General features: G+C 42.3%; 1 protein-coding gene, 1 long non-coding RNA gene and 1 pseudogene across 3 annotated transcripts in view; 2 read left to right on the top strand and 1 right to left on the bottom strand.

Annotated features, from left to right (window-relative positions):
* Window positions 1-21,420, bottom strand: part of LOC146080524 (uncharacterized) — a 149,141-nt gene that overhangs the window by 92,558 nt on the left and 35,163 nt on the right. The gene's annotated exons all lie outside the window — the stretch shown is intronic.
* LOC146005929 (5S ribosomal RNA) lies at window positions 4,712-4,828 on the top strand (annotated as a pseudogene).
* LOC146079805 (uncharacterized) overlaps window positions 6,581-21,420 on the top strand; it is a 46,266-nt gene continuing 31,426 nt past the window's right edge. The window contains exon 1 of the mRNA XM_083186448.1: window positions 6,581-6,713. Coding sequence (XP_083042574.1) covers window positions 6,581-6,713 — 133 coding nt within the window. The remainder of the gene's footprint in view (window positions 6,714-21,420) is intronic.

Below are 21,420 nucleotides of genomic sequence, written 5' to 3'. Positions count from 1 at the left end.
TATTTTTCTTAAAAAAAAAAATATGACATATGGACATAGTTTTTTTTGTGTTATGTGAAATTCTGCTCTCCCAAGTTGAGGTTGTGTGAGGTTTACAGGCATTTTCATTCACATGTGTACACAAATGTGTATGTCTGTGTGGGAATCTATACACAAATGTGTATATCTCTGGGAATCTTCTAACTTCAGCAGTACTCCTCCCTCTATACCAGAAGACTCTCCATACGAAAGTCTGGAGAGTTCCGAATATAGGGCCTGATTCTAGTTCACTAGCAAAAGCAACTTCTCTCTCAAATGGACAAAACCATGTGCACTGCAGCTGGGGCAGATGTAACACGTGCAGAGAAAGGAAATGCCGCTTAAATGGATTCCGATGGCCACAGTGGACGCCAGGGGACAAGGTAAGTAGGAAAAAGAGGCGAGGGGACAAAAACAAAGAGACCAAAACTACAGTTTTCTGAATATTTTGGTTTTAAGAATACACAGATAAGGGAGACTCGACTTGTATATGCTTAGAGGTCAATGACCTCTAAGCCTGGATTACAAAACATAAGCTAATGCTCACACAGACATTACCTTGGTTCCTGTGGAACTGAGAATAATGTACAGGACCACTGTGCAGACTGTTGTATCTGTGTGATGAGCAAGGTATTAGACACCTGAAAGGACACTTCAATTCTACTTTTATGTGTGTCATATTAAGTATGTAATATCATCCTGCATACTGCACTCTGCATACTGCACTCTCCACTCTGCCACTCTGGGCAGTATTCAATGAGAAAAATTCTCCGTGTTTTATGGAGAATTTGTGCTTTGTTCGCCTTGGACGGAGCATTTTGCTCTCCAAAAGCGAGCAACCCTATTCAATGTGAAATATTCTCCGTCTTTCTAAGTGATTTTCTCCGTCTCTCTCCGTGTAGAAGTTCGCCATCTTTTGATGGAGATCTGGAATCTGAACTTTTAAACTAAAAGTTTTTTTTTTTAATTTTGGTGTAAAAAAATCAGGGTTTTTTTTCTGTGAAGGGGCATGTTATTTTTATTCATGTGCTTATAGCACATGAATATATATTTAATTAAAAAAAAATATTTTTAAAAAATTTTTTTTTTTTTTACACAGTGCAGCCAGCAGGGGCCCGGAGCGCTCGAGCCGCTCATTAGATATTCATATATTCACTGCACCCGATCGTTAATATGCACGATCGGGTGCAGTGAATACTGGGTCCCCCGCTGGCTATAGGGGGGGGGGGGGCAGCCTGTGCTGCCTGGGTCCAGGGGAGCCCACCTCCCCTCCACATTCCTCTGGAGCAGCCAGGGAGACTTTAATCTCTCTGGCTGCTTCCGTCCCCCGGCTCCCTAAAAGATCCCTGCCGCGGACGCTCGTCCACTGCAGGGGTTAAGACTCGCCGCGAGTGGCGGCGAGCATCAGCCACATTGAATAGAGGATAAAGTGCCGTGACGGAGAATCTCCAAACATGGAGAATCTCCGCAAAAACACGGAGAGTGCATGGAGAGCGAAATAAAACGCTCTCCATGCACGGAGAATTTCCTCATTGAATACTGCTCTCTGTGAAGTTTATGCGATAAGTGATTTTATTTAAAAGTATTTAATATCTTGACTTGCTTGCAGTGGCGATTACCTGTATTTTTCAGTAAAGCATAGTATATGATGCCATATTGACTTGGCTTTTACATAGGGCCACATGTATCAAGCTTCAAAAGTGATAAAATGGAGAGTGATAAACAGCCAGCCAATCAGCTCCTACCTGCCATGTCACAGGCTGGGTTTGAAAAATAACAGGTAGGAGCTGATTGGCTGGCTGTTTATCACTCTCCATTTTATCACTTTTGAAGCTTGATACATCTGGCCCATAGTCTTACAATGTCATTTATCTCCTTTTATCAGTTGAACAGTGTCTTATTCAGACATGATTGATCTTTGATGCAGCCGCCAATACACGTAGGCGGGGAAATACATCAGGTACTGAATTTATCTACTTTTAAAAGGAATTGCCGGCCGGCTCCTTACAACTCGCTGACTTCTGAGGGTCCTGTCTCCACTTACCCGGGATGTCTGGTTATCATTGTCGTTAGAGCATTTTATTTAAATCACTAAAAAAGGTCTGTGAGATTATGGATGCATGATTGTTCCGCTTTCCAACTTTGGATCTATCATTAACATAACCACTGACTAACCTAACTAAATCGGACCAGTGACATTTCCTATAACAACTAATCCAGACCGTTTGCATTTCTGGACTATGCACTAACCCTTAGTTAAGATTGGAGGTCTATTTTTACTTTGCCCCTTTAACAAGTGTTTTCTCAATTGGGACAATTTTTATTGGAATAATTTCTTGTAAATATGAGGTCATTTTAATTATATATGTATATTCTTTCAATTGTATTTATATCTTTCAAGCACGTTTGGTATCGGCCGGTACCTGCTATAATATTTTGATGCTGTGTGCTATTGTTTGTCAATTTGGGGGAAATTGACTAATATGAATTCGTAAAAAATAGGCAGAAATACACCTATTTTTTACACATTTGGATTTTCGGGATTTACTATCCCAAAAATACAGCAATTCGTATTCCTAATGATGGGACATTCGTATTTGTATTTACAAATACGAATGTCTACACCATCGATAGAATACGACAGGAATCACCATTCAAAAGAATGGTGGTTCCTGATTTACTGAGCAGCCGTATTGATAATACGGCTGCTAATTGGCGTGAAACAGCCACAAAAATACGGCAGGAAAATACACCTTGATTTCCCTGTCGTATTTGCTTTAAGCCTGCACGGATCAGTCAGATCCATGCAGGCTTTAGTGTAAAAAAAAAAAGAAAAAGAAATAAATATTTTTTTTAAAAATGACGTGGGGTCCCCCCCACAGCTGAAACCAGCACCAGGCTGAAAGAGCCGGGGCTGGTAATTAAAAATAGGGGTTCGACAAATAGGGGTTCCTTCTCTTGATCCACCGTAGTCCAGGTATTCTTCAAGCTGCCGGCGCCAAGAGAGTTGGCTCCTGATTGGCCGCTAGGCGGCCAATAGAAATCATCCTGAGAAGAGGCGCAGAGTATGAAACATCTCTGCGTGTCTTCTCAGTCCGATGCGGAGAGTGCGGGGAGCGCCGGCAGCTTGAAGAATACCTGGACTACGGCGGATCAAAAGAAGACATCTTCACCACAGGACCAGGTGAGTAGGATTTCCTTCCACAGCTCCACCATGGATTACTTTGGACCCGGACACCACCATGGACCTGGAGGATGACACGGACCGCCGACATGGACATGGAGGACGACACAGGACACCGGACACCAGGACAGAGGGCTACCTACGGGCTCAAGTTAAGTATCAGTATGTGTGTAATGGATGTATTAAAGTTTTATTTTCATTGTGTCAGTGTGTATTTATTGTACTATTTTTATTACTGTGGAACTACAAGTGCCAGCGGGCCCTTTAATGCCCCGCAGCTTGCGGGGAAAGCTTGCTGGGACTCATAGTTCCACAGTTTTAAACAATAGTTTTTCATCTATTTTTTTACACTGAAATTAGCCCGGTGGCCACCGCACAGGGCCACCGCGGACAGCACCAGGCTTAAGCCTGTTCAGGTAAGTCCTGGAGGGGGGGCCTTTATTGGGGGGGTCCCCACATCACGGTGATCAAGCCCAATCGGGGCGAAACACGTGTCCGTCTGACGTCAGGGAATTTCCAGCCACTCAGAGCCCTCCCGCAGTCCCTCTCAGAGCAGCGCGGCTGTCACGATCTAGACGGTAGAAGCTCTCACCGCACGGTCTACCTCACCACGCGTTGATACGGCCGTCACCTATACGAGGTAATCTGCTTCTTATTTCACAGATTGCCACTGGCGCACAGACTTTGTGTCTGGTGCGCACGCACTCTGATACCGCTACTGAGCGGGACCTGTGTACCTTACCATATGGAGCACGCTATAATTAAGTGTCCATTGGATAAGAAATTGAGCGCCCGCTACTTAATGTGACCTGATACCGCTACTAAGCGGGACCTTTATGCTTTATCATACAGGGCACGCTATAATTAGGTGTCCACTGTATGAGAAATTGAGCACCAGTAATTAATGTGACCCTCAGGTTAAATCTCTTTGCATACTATTGTTGTTCTGTCTCATTGACTATATTATCTCTTCAATCCACCGACCTACTCCACTGTTGTTACCACCAAACTATTACCTACTGCCCCTATTAAAAACCTTCGACTACTGCGGTTCAGCAACAGGCAGTTAAATTGACAATTACCGTCCATATCTCCAGATAATTGGTATCAACTATTTGGTGTCCTCAACCAATACGTTTTGTTATATTGTTTTGATACATGTCTGGAACCACATGCTATGACGTATGCTGCTGATGAATCAATATATCTTGCACATACAATGATTTAAGATCTATAAAGACCTTACTCACCCCTGCACGTGGCACTGTGCGCAGTATTCCTCATTACTGGCTCAGTAACCACGAACCCATTAAATCCAGCAGTGGGCACATATACCATTATTCTGTGAGCATATCTCTCCTCACCCTTCTGATCTTTCCTCTTTCATTCTAATCTACCACTATCTCTCATCTGGACTCGCTCACTCTCTCATTCTCCTGAGCCACATCGGGGAAAAGCAGAAGTGACAACTGGCTCCTAGTTCCATTTGAGGCTCTCTCATCTGATGCCACATACAGCCATACATCGCTGGGCCGCCTGATCCCATCTGAACTCAGCAGCTAAGCAGCGATTGGCTGGATCAGTACCTCCTGGGAGACCATCAGGGAATATCCAGTGCTGTATCACACACTCAGACAGCAGAAGTAGCGAATGCATACGACGAGCATTCATATTCTTCCCGTTATCCTCCAAATCCTGCTTCAACAATAGTAATGTAAACCTGTTACCTATATCATTGCATTTGGGTCCATTATTATTTATTGTCAAAGGAGGGTCTGAAGCAAGACCCCAAAATATTAAAATATTAAAATATTACTAACCTCTGCAACATTCATGTGCATGATATCGTTATATTATCTTGTGTTGATTTGCCTTGCTCAAATAATTATGGTCTGGTAAATTCCCTGCCAAATCATTTTCGCCCACTTGACGGTTATTGTATTACAATTTCGTTTTTGTCTGCATTGTATATTACGATTATAAAATAAACTCCGTAAATATACTCACATGCCGATTGTTATATATCTTTTTAAATAATTGTTCTCTTGAAATTGTTCTTTGTATCTAATTGACGTGTGCTTGTATGCTCTTTTAAGTGTAATCAATAAAGGTTAGATTTTATGTCACCCATTTGTACACCATCTTTTTCACTATCTTAAAATTTCAAGTGTGCCCCAAAAACCCTTTGTTCTCCCTACGTCTCTCCTATGACACCTAATTTAATTCGGGGTCCCCACTCCCCCAGGGCCCCTGGCCAGGCTTACTGGTCAGCAGGGTGATGTTTTGGCCGCGGGACCTTATATAATAAGTGTCCCCCGGCTGTGACATTACCCTGCTGGCTGGTTTGGGCTGGGGCTGGATCTTAAAATACGGGGGACCCCTAGTCATTTTGTCCCCTGTATTTTGGGAAACAGCCCCGGACCTGGAGCCTGGGGCTGGTTGTTCAAAATCGGGGAACCCCTATTTGTTGGGTTCCCTGATTTTTTATTACCGGCCCTGGCTCCTTCAGCCTGGTGCTGGTAACAGCTGTGGGGGGGGGACCCCACGCTGTTTTTTTATTTATTTATTTTTTCTATTTTTTTTTTTTACACCTTGCAGACTGCCTGAAAAATTCTCATTAGCGGCCGTATATATGGCCAGCTAATATGATTTAGTACGACATCGGAGGGTTACAAAGCAGTTGTATATGACTGCTTTGTAAATTCCCCTCCGGAACACGACGACTATGCAGTCGTAGGGAAAATACTAATACAAAAAACTAGGTTTTTCATATAAGAAAATTTCCCCCTTTATGTTTTTATTGTGTGCATAAATATATATAAAAACAATTATTTCACTGTGTACTCTAACTGGCACCTTTTTAATTTAAATACCTAAACCAGTGCGCTTTCTTTTTGCTCCTTGTCTGTTTCCCTTATTCAGACACATTGGGGACATTTAATAGTATGCGATTTTAGTAGGGTTTCTAAATCGCACCTTTTTGTATTTTGTGACATTTTTTATTTAATGGAATGCAAATTCCGACTGAAATATGCAATATGGTGCGATGTGCCGCGATATTATGATCTGGTCATGTGCGAATTTCTGACCAAATGGAATGTGATTTCAAACGCTACCTTACCAGACCACACACACACACCTAAGTCCCCTAGAATATGCATCACACACCCTATATAAAGGGGCCTGGTGCCATTTTGACCTTTGAAAGGTAGTGAGGGGAGCAGAATGGACAGGAGAGGAGGAAAGTGACCCAGAGATAGCAGCAGTGAGAGAGCCAGCAGGGTGCCAAGGAGGGCAGTGCCATGGAGGAGGCAAGAGGAACAGCCACAGCAAGAGGAGGCTGTTGCTGCAACCAGCTACAGTAGCACACATTAGGACATGTTTGTCGCAAAGCATGAGGAGGAGCAGGAGGAGACAGACATGTCTGAGGTAGACTGGCAGAAGAAGAAGGGGGGTGATGGCCAGGAAGATGAGGAGGGTGCAGAGGAGGAGGGTGAGGAGGACCTGGAGGGTGATGCAAGTTCTACTCCCAGTGGGCGCCATGTGCGTTTTTCATATGATGAAAATTCTGCCCTTATCCATGCCATTTTGCTCCTTTTAACCACCTTCTTGGTTAAAACACATCATTGAATGGGGTGATGTTTCAGTTGACTGAGCCCAACTCCTGCGCCTGGTCAGCTCATCTGTCAGCCAGGTAGATGAATCCCATAAAGAACAGCAGGGACTGGCTGGTCTTGTTAAACTCCCAGTTGTACACCGACACCCACACACACACACAGCTCAATAGACACAAACTCTCTGCCTCATAACCACACACACAACTGCCTGCACCACTCCCTCGCAGCTCCAACCACTCCTGATGTTCACAAATTGTGTGTGATGACTATCTGGGTACAGATACATGTAGACATGTTAGTAGAGGTTTTATTTAGGGTTGCAACAAAACGCAGTGATGATGATGATGATGACAGTCAGCCGCACAATCTAGCCACTTTTGATTGGCTAATTGCAGATTGACCCCACTTAAATTTCTGGTGTGGCTACTGTAATATTGTTGGTTAAGCACAGCTGCAGAGGTCAATTTAAAGCCCCAAGGCACATTATTGCAACTCAAAATGCATCTGAGGGAACATACCATTGCCAGTGTGCTCTATCATGTGTGTATTTGTTACATCTTACATTTAGGGAACAAATACATACCACTGGCCATGAATCCCAATATACAAGTGTTGATTGTATGGGGGTATAGTGGTAATAATAATAATAATAATAATAATAATAATAATTATTATTATTATTATTATTATTATTATTATTATTATTATTATTATTATTATATTAAAAAAACAAGTACAGGTGGAATCTCAAAAGTGTTATACTACATTGTATTTTATAGAATGGTTTTATCAGATATTATATTTATTACTGCCCAAGTTATTAATTTAATGGGATATGAATAAAATAAAGAAATTAATCTGCCATCCAGTTCTAGCTGAAACTCAGTATGTTCATGTGTTGCATGCAAGGCACCAATCTGCCTGATTTATGCTTCTTTTATGGATACATTACGATCCTTGCTCATTACAAAATAATTCTGCACCATTGTCCAGTAAAATATTACTATGTACTAAGAACACAGTAAACTATAACAATATATTTCTTATCATCATTATTATTGTGCAATCCAGCACTAAGTGCTACAAGGTGCAATATATTTCTAGCATAACACGTTCCTATTAAGGGGAAATTGCTGAATTTACAAGACTCCAGCTTATTTCCAGATGGCTGTGCTGTTGTTCTGTGAAAATAACTGGCTGGACAAAGAGTTCAACATACTTGTATATTATCATCATTTTGGCAGTAATGGCATGGGTTTGTTTTCCCCATCTGCCACCCCTTTATCCTTCATGCACAGGAATATACTAATAAGTAAAATATGCACTGGATGTTTTGGCAGTGGGGTCAAATGCGTTTGGATGGAATTCCGGCCTTGCCATTACAACAATGGCAGGAAATAAGGCTGTTATATTGGCCGCTGACTGAGTCTTTTGAGGGACAGGGCTGTTCAAAGAACCCTGGCTTGCACTCTGTCCCTTTAAATTCATTAAGCTATGAGTTTTTTAATTGTGTGTGAAACAATGGGTAATGCTGGACAAAAGACACCAGGACAAGAAAGCTGGAACACTAAATATTTTTGTACTGTTTTGGGTTATTTCTTCCTATTGTAAAGCTCAATGGAATATGGTACGCTATAAAATAAACTGTTAATAAATACATAATTAGTTCATTGATATTTAGGGGCCAATTGAGGTCTGATTGTTCAGGTCAAAACTGATGTTTGAGTTTAAATTGCATGGATAGTGCGTGTGTCTCCAGACTTTGTGGATGTTCCTGATATGTTCAGTCATTCTAACCTTAAAGGGTCTGCTTGTTGTACCAATATCTCGGTGAGAGTTGTGTCACACCTTGTTTTTTAATGTAAATAATTGTTGTTATTAAAAGCGGTACTTCACTATACCAGCATTTCGCTTTATTTACATGCAACACTGGAAACTGGAGGAACTCAGGATCTGGTGGTGACGTTACTGCTCCCTAAAGAAGCAATTTAAGTCTACCTTGAAAAGTAGACTGACTTTAAGGGTACGAGTAACAACAACCTGAGAGTAGATCCTCAGTATTATGTGTTTTTAAAGTACTTGATTGTATTGCACTATTGTTGGTTTCTCTCTCTTCTTGTTTTTTGGGCACATCCAACAAGAGTATTAGAGAGTACCTTCTGCGCCCAGGACTTGTCAGTATTCTTTTTGGTTTTAAGTGTTTATTTGTGTGTGATTGGTGATTCATACAAACTGATTTGAGTCTAAAGGCAGCAATTAGTGCAGAGATCTATCCATTATTCTTTTCACACATTTATGTGCATGTGCAGCCGCATTGTGCCAGTGGCCACGGTGAATTGATTATTTGCTGGCCACTCACACACAGCACTGCAGGTGGAGGTGTGGGGCGAGGTGCCGTGGTCTGGCCCATGAGAACGCCCAGTGTTTTATGGGCATTCCCATGAAAACCCTGGGTATTCCCATGGAAATTTGGTGATGGCGGGGGTGCGAGTGGTGGGCAGCTGATGTCAGCTGTCCGCTCTCTTCTCGTAAAGAGAGCCCGCAGATCTAAGACACCATAGAGATGTCTTAGATCTGCGAGCACTTGCAAAATCATTCGATGGTCGCTGACCATCGAATGATTTTGTTCCCGTACGCATGGCTGCGAATTGATGTTTATGGTAAACATCCATTTGCATGAATGCGGGGATATTTGGCGTGCGAGCAGGGACGGGTGTTAGTGCGGGCAGCTGGTGGCGCAACCAGAATCACCCCAGGTTACAATCTCTTTTCAAACTTTCATATTAAAAATATAATGGTTTAGTTTTGCTGCCTCTTTCATTATTGCTTTTGTACATTTTAATAAAAACATATTTGGATTATTTCTCATTCCACATTTCGTTTTGTGTTATGCTGTCATGTTCATTTATTTGTTGTACTTGAGTAAATCATCCTGGTTACACTGAAGTAACCCTTAGTTTTCCCTTGTGAGAAGGAAAGGATCAGAGAGAAGAAAGATGAGAAACTAATGCACATGGCTTAGACAATATATGAATTTGGTGAGAAAAATAATGACGTTAATAACTTGACAGTATCATTACTGTTGTAAAACATGATACTCAGCATAACATACAGCACAGCTATATATTTGAGCAATTATTGTTGTTTTTGTGCATTATATATATATATATATATATATATATATACATTTATCGTTCAGCCCGGCACTCACTGATATGTGCAGCCACCCTGGGTGCCCTCTGGGAAGATTTGTGGTCCTTAGCAGCAATACAGGCAGCGGCAATCCAAGGAATTTAAAACTGTGCTTTTAATGGTGCTCCGACGTTTCGGGGTGGCGTGACCCCGTTTTCAAGGCATAAAATAACAGCGAGTGTGGGTACAATGAGGTCTTACCTTAAATACACTTGGTAAGAGAGGTGCTCGTGAGGTCTGTCCGTGGTCCGCACGCAGCTGGCTTCCGGGCGAAGCATACACACTATACGTCATCCACATACTCCCACCGGAAACCCCGCCACCCGGAAGCCAGCTGCGTGTGGACCACGGACAGACCTCACGAGCACATCTCTTACCAAGTGTATTTAAGGTAAGACCTCATTGTACCCACACTCACTGTTATTTTATGCCTTGAAAACGGGGTCACGCCACCCCGAAACGTCGGAGCACCATTAAAAGCACAGTTTTAAATTCCTTGGAGTGCCGCTGCCTGTATTGCTGCTAAGGACTATATATATATATATATATATATATATATATATACACAAGAAAAAAATGCAGACACTCACCGGACTTGCTTGTAGCTTTTTTACTTAGTCACCTTATTTAGTGCATAACAGTGGGTACAGGTCGACGTTTCGGTCCTAAGCTGGACCTTTTTCAAGACCCCCTTCCTGCCTTCTCCAGTGTGTGGAGAAGGCAGGAAGGGGGTCTTGAAAAAGGTCCAGCTTAGGACCGAAACGTCGACCTGTACCCACTGTTATGCACTAAATAAGGTGACTAAGTAAAAAAGCTACAAGCAAGTCCGGTGAGTGTCTGCATTTTTTTCTTGTGGATATGGAAGCCCCTGGAGTGTGGTAGCTTTCTGGCATTGGCACCCTGGCTGTTGGCATTGAAAGTGGAGAGTGCTATCCTCGCAACATGGGTATATATATATATATATATATATATATATATATATATCCGGGATGCGGACTGGCACTCCGCCCTTGAATAGCGTCTGCTGCGGTGCCTCCCAATGGCACAATGTGTAGACAGATAAAGGAAATGGTGGCACTCGCAGGCTTGATAAAAGGTGTTCTTTATGAAAACATTTCAAAGTGCATACAAATACCGACGTTTTGGGGGTCTAACCCCGTTTTCTAGGTGCAGAATATTCTGCACCTGCACCTTGAAAACGGGGTTAGACCCCCGAAACGTCGGTATTTGTATGCACTTTGAAATGTTTTCATAAAGAACACCTTTTATCAAGCCTGCGAGTGCCACCATTTCCTTTATCTGTCTATATATATATATATATATATATATATATATATATATATATATATATATATATATATTAATCCGTATCTTTATTTTAAATTGCTTTTTTTTGAGTTTTCAAAATGGTAATACAGCAGTAAGAGAATATCAAATGCGATACTTGGTTTACACTTGAGTACAAAAGACATAATAATAATAATAATAATAATAATAATAATAATAATAATAATAATATATTAATAATAATAAACAATAAACAAGAAAATTGGACATAACCAAGAGATTATCTAGAAAGGGTAACATAGATTCCAGTTTTAATAATAATTATGATATGTAAGAGACAAAATAATTATTATTAAATTCTCTATATTAAATATGCAAGGTATATATCTAATAACAAACAGATATAACAGAGGAATTGTGGTGGGGGGGTGGAGGGGGGGGGGGGGAAGATTCAGGGGAAATGTGAGGAAGAATTACTTCACAGAAAGGGTAGTAGATAAGTGGAATTGCCTCCCATCAGAGGTGGTAGACGCAAATACAGTAGTACAATTTAAACATGCTTGGGATAAGCATATTGATATCCTTACAAAAAAATAAGGATCAAATATGGTTTGAGGTAACATGTTTAAAAAAGGGGCAGACTAGATGGGCCAAGTGGTTCTTATCTGCCGTCAAATTCTATGTTTCTATGTTTCTATGTTGTGATGGGTATATTTCAGACTGTGGGTTAGGTAAGATTTGTAAAAAAAGACTACAATTTAGATACAGTATGTCACACCGGTTAGAACTGAAGGAGGAGTCAACAGAGAACAGTTTGTCTAAGTAAATACCACTCCGTACGTTCAAACACCTTGATAATATTTTCTTGTTGAACCTGGGAGAGGGATTCAATACAAGGACCCCATTTTCTATAAAACTTAAAAACTCTTTCTATGTCGGGGAAAGCAGGATACCTTTCAGTAAACAATATTATTAGGAGAAGATTATGAACTTCCATCAATTCATGTCAGCACACCTGAAAATCACCAATATATGAGTGCAGAGAGTCATTTCAGTATTGTTTTGTATGGTTCCTCGTGAGAGGAGCGTTGTTTGACAGGCATCCGCAGGCCTGTCCGTATATCTGATGCTGGGTATATAGAGTTCTTAATAGAAACATATAGAAATACATTTTATTTTATTATTATTTTTCTTTATGACTATTTATATATTTATTGAGCACCTAATTAAAAAATATTTATTTTTTGGGTTTGTAAAACATGATAGAACAATTGGCAAGACGTACAATAAAATCGGATTGCAAAGTAGCACAGATATGTGAATGGTAGGAAGACCATTGCTTCCTACAAATTTGCAGAGGAATCATGGCATAATAATCCAAAGTAAGGTTAGGAAATTAATGATGAACTTCGGGAGCATCAATGTTTAGGTTCTCATAGGGCCATGCATACTCCTTTAGGAATACACTACATTGGCAGGCAACACTCAGTATATGAGTATGTAAGAAATGTGTGATGTGACTATATTTAATGTTGATTGGTCATGTGACAGGTCACTTAAGTGCCACAGAGTGGCAACCAACCGACATCTGTACACTTCTATGTGCAGATACAGTAAGTGAGTATAACTAGCACATAAGTATGCAGCAAAGACAGCCAGCATTGCATAACCATCTGGACAGTCACATTGTCACTTCTGAGGGGTGACTTTGGCCTGGAGCTGGAATGTAAGTCCACATCAAGGGAAACCCTTAATATATATATAACATATGAGGCCCGAAGGCGTGACTGTGTTGGAAACCGAATCTCCGGAGATCGGTATAAGCTCTGAACTGGAACCAGGAGAATGAGGTGGATAACACAATGATGGAGTCTCTGGATGCTGAGATTGGTTCTGACCTATGTTGACCATCGATGGTGTATGGAAACAAGGAGGAGCACTGCAGGTAAATATAGAGCTTGAGCAGATACCACTAACACAGGAACAGTTGAGGATCAGCGAATGATGACTGTAACCAATGTTAATACACCGATGGTGGTAATGTCAATGTTGATACTCTGAGATGGGACTGGTAAACTTGGGTGGTACTGAAGGCAGGAAGAACGATAACAGCGCTCAAAAGATATCAGGCAAGTGACATTTTCAATATAGATAATACATTTAACATAATACATATATAAAACACAATTAAAATAAATAAAAAAGTATAGTGATACAATTAAAATAAATAAAAAGTATAGTGGGTGGTACTGAGCAGATAAGGAGGTAACAGATGAAGAAAGCACTGAATGCAGATGAATGATGGTATTGCAATGGTAGGGTGATGGTGGTCAGATAACTGATAGGGATTTAGTGATTTTTACTTTTTTCTGTAATCATGGGAAAAAATATATATAATCTCACCTTGAAAACAGGGCATAATTTTCAGACCAATTCATGTTTAAAATAAACTGCCACAATTAAAGACAATAAACAGAAATGTTTAATATAGTGTACCTAAATAACAGCGTAATGCATTGTTTACTGAACTTATTGTAGCATTCAGTAAAGAATTGGACATTAGAAGACACAGAGGTGCACTATTCTATTAAGGGCAATCAAAAGGGATTTACCCTGATTTTTTGCCCCAAGTTTTTTTTCTCGGTCACTTCAATTACAGAGCATCCTCAAACCCCCAAGAAAAAAATAAAAATAAAACAATTTCTTGTGAATACACACAATATTCACAATTGTGACCATGAAAATGGTTCAGTTATCAGGTTTTTTTTTTTTCTCCAGCCAAAGTCGCTAACTTTGCACTAGGACAAGCTTGTACTCTTTTTTTACTATGCTTAAAGTATATTAATGAACCACGCTAAGATGTCATGATATAATTTTAACTAGATCGGAGCTTCTTCATACGTTTCGTTATTTTCATCTAAAAAGTGAAACTTTAGGTGTCTTGGCGGAATAGAAGATATTGACTTACAGCAAAATGCTTTTGCACGCTTCTTATTCATGTCAAGTCACAACCTTTCCACACTAGCCACCACTGGGCACAGGGGCTTCCAGGGAAGGTAGTCTGCACAGAGGGAACCAATGTTCCAAAAGTGTTAGAGTGCACATTACCATACACATGCTTTAAATAGTGTAATACATGCTGCCGATAAGTGGACCCGCTTAATCACAAAACGGAGGTGAAACAGGTCGACACAAATAACCGTTGTCTATAAGAATACGCAGAAAACACAACCGTACAAAACGTTATAGTTGGCAAAGTTTATTTTAAAGCACATGTGACACATATGACCACTTTGTAAAGTTCTGCCTATGGACCTTATTCTGGTCCACATGCAATGCTATGAAATCCACATGCGTGTGGATGTAACGCTGCCCACCACCCACACAGCAGTCCGGCCCCCATCGCTCGCGAGTTCCCCACATGGCTGCGAATGGATGTTTTGCATAAACATCCATTCGCAGCCTTGGGTGTGTGGGCCAAATCATTCAATGGTCGCTGACCATTGAATGATGTGGAAGGTTCATGCAAAACTAAAACACTATCTAGTGTCTTAGTTTTGCGGGTTCTTCTTGCCCCCGGCACCCGCGTCATAGAGCCATTCGCATGGGAACACCCAGCATTTGCATGGGAACACCCATGAAATGCTGGCCATTCCCATGGGTGCAGCCCATCGTCGTCACCCCACGCCCTCCACTTGCAATGCTAGGTGTGAATGGGATGGTGAACTAGCAGCCTGCTCGTACCAAGCATCTGCACATGCACAGATGCAACACATGGCTCCTCTGCATGTTGGAGCTGGGGAGCAATGTTTTGCTTCTGTGCATGTGTACGATCATACATAAAAACAAATGTTAAATTAGGTACAGATTGGCAAATGGAAAGCAGAGAAGTGGGAAGGAGAGGGAGACAGGAACACAAGGAGAGAGGAAGCAGGATTTTGGAAAGGAAGGGGATATAAATTTCCACTGTATCAATAAACTTATTTTTTGAAGTTTTGTAATTAGAAAAGAATAATACTTAGATAAGTATAATCAGGCTCACCTATTAATTTATAAAAAAAATGGATTAAAAATAATAATTTATTAAACACAGCTGTAATGCTGCTCCCAGAACAGAAACAATCTGGACCAAAGAATAGAAAATGTACATAGAGAGCGCACTGTATTGATCTATTATATTTTATTTATTCAAAGCAAAAAAAACATATATATAAAACAAGTACATACACATAAAATGTAATGGTACTCTTTACCTAGAAGGGCGCCCATCAAGGCCATCGCGGGCATTGAATGCACTAAAAAATCGGGTGCGATGCGACCGACGCGATGCCCGCGATTTCCCATAGGGAACAATGTTAAATGTCCCAATTGACCCGATTTTCCTGTTCAATGTCTCAATTGACCCGATTTTTCCATAGGAAACAATGTTAAATGGGCCACAGAGGCTAAATAGGCACCCTGAAGTGTGAAATGGCCCCCACAATTGTTAACGCCACCCCACGATCAACGTCAACCCGAAGTGTGGCGAGCGGCGGTGGTACGCGTCCTACGACCTTTTCATACCCCCACTATCCACGTCGGCGTGGAGTTGAGAATAGAAAGTGTGGCGAGAGCAGCGCGCCACCGAGCCCCGCGAGGGGACGCGGATACCTTGACATTTATCCGCGTCCCCTCGCGGGCTTCACAGCTGTCCGCGTCCCCTTGCGGGGCTCGCTGCGCTCGCCACGCTTCGGGCTCGGTGGCTCGCTGCGCTCGCCACACTTTCTATTCTCAACGTGGATAGTGGGGGTATAAAAAGGTCGTAGGACGCGTACCGCCGCCCCTCGCGGGCTCGCTGCGCTCGCCACGCTTCGAGTTCACGTTGATCGTGGGGTGGCGTTAACAATTGTGGGGGCCATTTCACACTTCAGGGTGCCTATTTGGCCTCTGTGGGCCATTTAACATTGTTTCCTATGGAAAAATCGGGTCAATTGAGACATTGAACAGGAAAATCGGGTCAATTGGGACATTTAACATTGTTCCCTATGGGAAATCGCGGGCATCGCATCGGTCGCATCGCAACCGATTTTTTGGTGCATTCAATGCCCGCGATGGCCGCGATTTTTTACTAACGATGCCCACGATCAAAATCGTGGGCGCCCTTCTAGGTAAAGAGTACCAATGTAATATATTTGGCAGTTAAAAAATTGCAATTAATTAATATAGGTCAATAGTATCCACTCTATATATTAGACTTTGGGAGCCTCAAAACCCTTTTATTGGGTTCAATTTATTGGAAAAGTTCCAGAAGTTATTGGCTGATAAAGTTCCTTTTGGAATTATTTTATAAGCAAATAATCTGTGTTCTTTAACCCCTTCCCGACATTTGACGTATATATACGTCATGGCCGGGATGTACTTCCCGACACATGACGTATATATACGTCATGACTTCAAAGTGCCACTGCGTCTCGAGACGCAGTGACAGAGGGACGATGTCTGCTGTCCCTGACAGCAGACATGTCCCTGCATGCCCAGGGGGGGCTGCGATGCCGCCCCCCCCCCCCCGTCGGCGATCGCTGTGATTGGCTGTTCAGTGTGAACAGCCATTCACAGCGTTTTCCTGTGTTACCGGCGAATCAGACGCTCGGTAACACAGGTGTCAATCACCGCCGGGCGTCAGGGGGCATGAGGGGGTCATCGGTGACGACAACACCTCACCCCACCTGCCCCCAAGGCTGTGATTGGTCCGTGGGACCCACGGACCAATCACAGCCAAGGCGCGTGATTTAAACTAACGGTGACTGCGCTGCAGACGCCATTCCGGTCTGGAATTGCGTGCAGAGCGGTCACCGTGCCAATCTGTCGTGATACATACCTGATCCTTGCCTGAAACTTACCTGATCACCGCTGATCACCGCTGGTAGCGTGCTGCCAGCAGCTGGATACTTCCTGGATCTTGTGACTTCTGTGTGTGCTGCTGCAGCAGTGTCATAGAGTCACAGATCGTGAGAGATAGGGACAGATAGTGACAGAGAGTAATAGAGAGTGATAGAGAGTGATAGAGAGTGATAGAGCGTGATAGAGAGTGATAGAGAGTGATAGAGAGTGCTATATTTTGTGTCTGCTGCACCCCCTTTTGTGCTGATCACTATATCTGAGGTGATCAGCAACTTTTTGGGGGTGCAGAGGTTTTTTTTTATATATATACCTGTCATTTGCAGCAAAGGTTGTGCTGCCTGTGCAACTGAATGCTGCCCCCCCCTGCTGCCCCCCCTTTTGTGCTGATTGTGCTGATTAATTAACTGATCAGCAACTTTTTGGGGGTCCAGGTTTTTTTTTTTATATATATACCTGTCAGTTGCACCAAAGGTTGTGCTGCGTGTGCAACTGACTGCTGCCCCCCCTGCTGCCCCCCCCTTTTGTGCTGGTCAGTTTTAATTAATTAATCAGCAACTTTTTGGGGGTCCAGGATTTTTTTTTTATATATATACCCTGTCAGGTTGTGTGTCTGCTGCCCCTCACTGCTAATCAGTGGTGCATCACTGCATCACTGATCTGCAGTTTTTTTTTTTTTGGAGAGTGCAGTGGGGTTTTGTTTTTACACCCACGTTGCTTGTGTGGGTGTCCTGTGGCCGCTGAGCGCTGATCAGTGACGTACAATCACTGAACAGCATTTTTGGCACAGGGTTGATATCATTTTTTTTTCTGCAGTTTTTTTAAATTGTTTTTTTTTTGGAGAGTGCTGTGGAATTTTTTTTTAAATTGTTTTTACACCCACGTTGCTTTTGTGGGTGTCCTGTGGCCGCTGATCAGTGACGTACAATCACTGAACAGCATTTTTGGCACAGGTTGATATCATTTTTTTTCTGCAGTTTTTTTTTAATTGTTTTTTTTTTTGTTTTTGCACCCACGTTGTTTTTGTGGGTGTCCTGTTGCCTTTGAGCGCTGTTCAGTGACGGACGTTACTGACCAACATCTGTGCTCAATTTTTGGCGCAGGACCTTTTTTTTTTTTTTTTTAACCCCTTCAATTTTTTTTTTTTTATTGGGATCAAATTCCTGTATAAAGTATTTTTTTTTCTGCACTACATACACACTACACACTACATACCCCCCGTGTTGAAATAAAGTTTGTACCCCCCCTACACTATACACGTGTTGAAACATTACACTTACAGAAACACAAAAATAAAAATGGCATCCCAAATGTCATCCCAAATGTCATCCCAAATGTCATCCCAGTCATCCAGAAGAATGCCATGCTTGCCTCTGACTCTGACTCTGACACAGCCAGTGATGCAAGCGGGGAATTTGAAGGATTCGCCTTAAGCTCCTCTTCCTCCTCTGCTGATGAGGGACCCCCTCAAAGACGCCCCCGTAGAGCAGCTGAGACCCCCCCCAAATGATTGATCCCGTATGGACCCCACCACCAGACAATTTTGAGCCCCAGGTTCCTGAGTTTTTGGCCATCCCAGGAATCCAATTTGATTCAGCAGGTCTCAGAGAAATTGACTTTTTCAAATTATTTTTCTCTGATGATTTTATAAATTTATAAACTATAAACTAATTTATATGCCCAGCAGTTTATTGTTCAAAACCCCACGTCATCATTTGCTAGGTGGACCCCTGTAGATGCAGTAGAGATGATGATGTTTTGGGGTCTGGTGTTACATATGGGCATAGTAAAAAAGCCAGAAATTAGGCAATATTGGAGTACAGATGTTCTGTACAGCACCCCATTTTACCGTATGGCCATGACTCGGGCTCGTTTTGAGATAATCCTTACATTTTTACATTACACCGATAATACACTGTGCCCACCCAGAGATGATCCCACCTTTGACCGGCTATTCAAAGTCAGGCCGGTCATTGATCATTTCAGTGCCAAATTTGCAGAGATGTACATCCCTGAAAAATTTATTTGTATTGACGAGTCCCTTATACATTTTAAAGGAAGGGTTAAATTCCGCCAGTACCTTCCCAGTAAGAGGGCAAGGTATGGCATAAAAATGTATAAGCTGTGTGAAAGCACCTCAGGGTACACCCACAGGTTTAGGGTATATGAAGGGAAGGATTCAAGAATTGAACCGCCAGAATGCCCCCCCTCCCTCGTAGGTGTTAGTGGAAAAATTGTCTGGGATTTAGTGCACCCCTTCCTGGATAAAGGTTATCACCTCTATGTGGATAACTTTTACACTAGCATCCCCCTGTTTAAGGCCCTTGGTTCAAGAGGTACAGCAGCTTGCGGTACTGTGCGTAAGAACCAAAGAGGCCTCCCAAAAACGCACATTGCCCAAGTAATGAGAAGGGGTGAAAGCAGGGGAATATGCACCGAAAATATGTTGTTGGTCAAATATAAGGACAAGAGGGATGTCCTTATACTGACAACAATTCATGGAGACAGTACCACCTCCATCCCTGTACGAGGTACCAGTACCCACACCTCAAAACCTAATTGTATCCTGGAGTACAATAGGTACATGGGCGGAGTGGATCTTTCAGATCAGGTACTGAAGCCGTACAGTGCCCTGCGGAAAACAAAAATCTGGTACAAGAAGCTGGCCGTGTATATCATCCAGATGGCACTGTATAACGCTTACGTGCTATTCCGTTCTACCAGCCAGAGGGGGACATTTATGCACTTTCAAGAGGAAGTCATAAAGGGCCTAATATTTGGGAACCAGCAGGCAGAGGGCCCCAGTACTTCTAGTACTGGCCCCCGTATTGTACCAGGGCAGCATTTTCCTAACGAAATCCCCTCCACTGCAAGAAAGGGCAGGACACAAAAAAGGTGCAAAGTTTGCTATAAAAAGGGAATAAGAAAGGAAACTATTTTCCACTGTGAAACTTGCCCCGACAAACCCGGCCTATGTATAAAGGAGTGTTTTAAAATATACCACACATCTATGGATTATTAGGTTCATCATTTCACCGTGCTTCGGGGGTCTTGCTAATGCCACATAGCACCCACCATTCATTCCACCAGAATCTGAGCGGCAAAATCCAAAAATCACTCCTTCCCTTCCGAGTCCTGCCATGCACCCAACTGGTATTTTTTGGTCACATATGAGGCATTGCCATACTCGGGAGAAATTGGGGCACAGATTTTGGTGTGCTTTTTCTCCTTCATACCTTCTGAAAATGAAAAATTTTGAGCCAGAACTGCATTTTTGTGTAAAAAAATGTAATTTTTCATTTTCACTGCCCAGTTGTATCAAAATTGGTGAAACCCCTGGGGGTTTGAAATGTACACTATACCCCTAGATGAATTCCCTGAGGGGTGTAGTTTGCAAAATGGGGTCACTTGTGGGGGGGTTCCACTGTATTGGTGCTTTGGGGGTCTTGCTAATGCGACATAGCACCCACCAACATTCCACCAGAATCTGTGCTGCAAAATCCAAATATCACTCCTTCCCTTCTGAGTCCTGCCACTTTTTGGTCACACATGAGGCATTGCCGTACTCGGGAGAAATTGGGGCACAGATTTTGGGGTGCTTTTTCTCCTTCATACCTTCTGAAAATGAAAAATTTTGAGCCAGAACTGCATTTTTGTGTAAAAAAATGTAATTTTTCATTTTCACTGCCCAGTTGTATCAAAATTGGTGAAACCCCTGGGGGTTTGAAATGTACACTATACCCCTAGATGAATTCCCTGAGGGGTGTAGTTTGCAAAATTGGGTCACTTGTGGGGGGGTTCCACTGTATTGGTGCTTTGGGGGTCTTGCTAATGCGACATAGCACCCACCAACATTCCACCAGAATCTGTGCTGCAAAATCCAAATATCACTCCTTCCCTTCTGAGTCCTGCCACTTTTTGGTCACACATGAGGCATTGCCGTACTCGGGAGAAATTGGGGCACAGATTTTGGGGTGCTTTTTCTCCTTCATACCTTCTGAAAATGAAAAATTTTGAGCCAGAACTGCATTTTTGTGTAAAAAAAATGTAATTTTTCATTTTCACTGCCCAGTTGTATCAAAATTGGTGAAACCCCTGGGGGTTTGAAATGTACACTATACCCCTAGATGAATTCCCTGAGGGGTGTAGTTTGCAAAATGGGGTCACTTGTGGGGGTGTTACACTGTATTGGTGCTTCGGGGGTCTTGCTAATGCGACATAGCACCCACCAACATTCCACCAGAA

The sequence above is a fragment of the Crinia signifera genome, chromosome 5 (genome assembly GCF_055691185.1).
Source record: "Crinia signifera chromosome 5, ASM5569118v1, whole genome shotgun sequence".
NCBI lineage: Eukaryota > Metazoa > Chordata > Amphibia > Anura > Myobatrachidae > Crinia > Crinia signifera.
The sequence above is the reverse complement of the archived record's forward strand: the minus strand, read 5'-3'. Positions and strand labels throughout refer to the sequence as shown.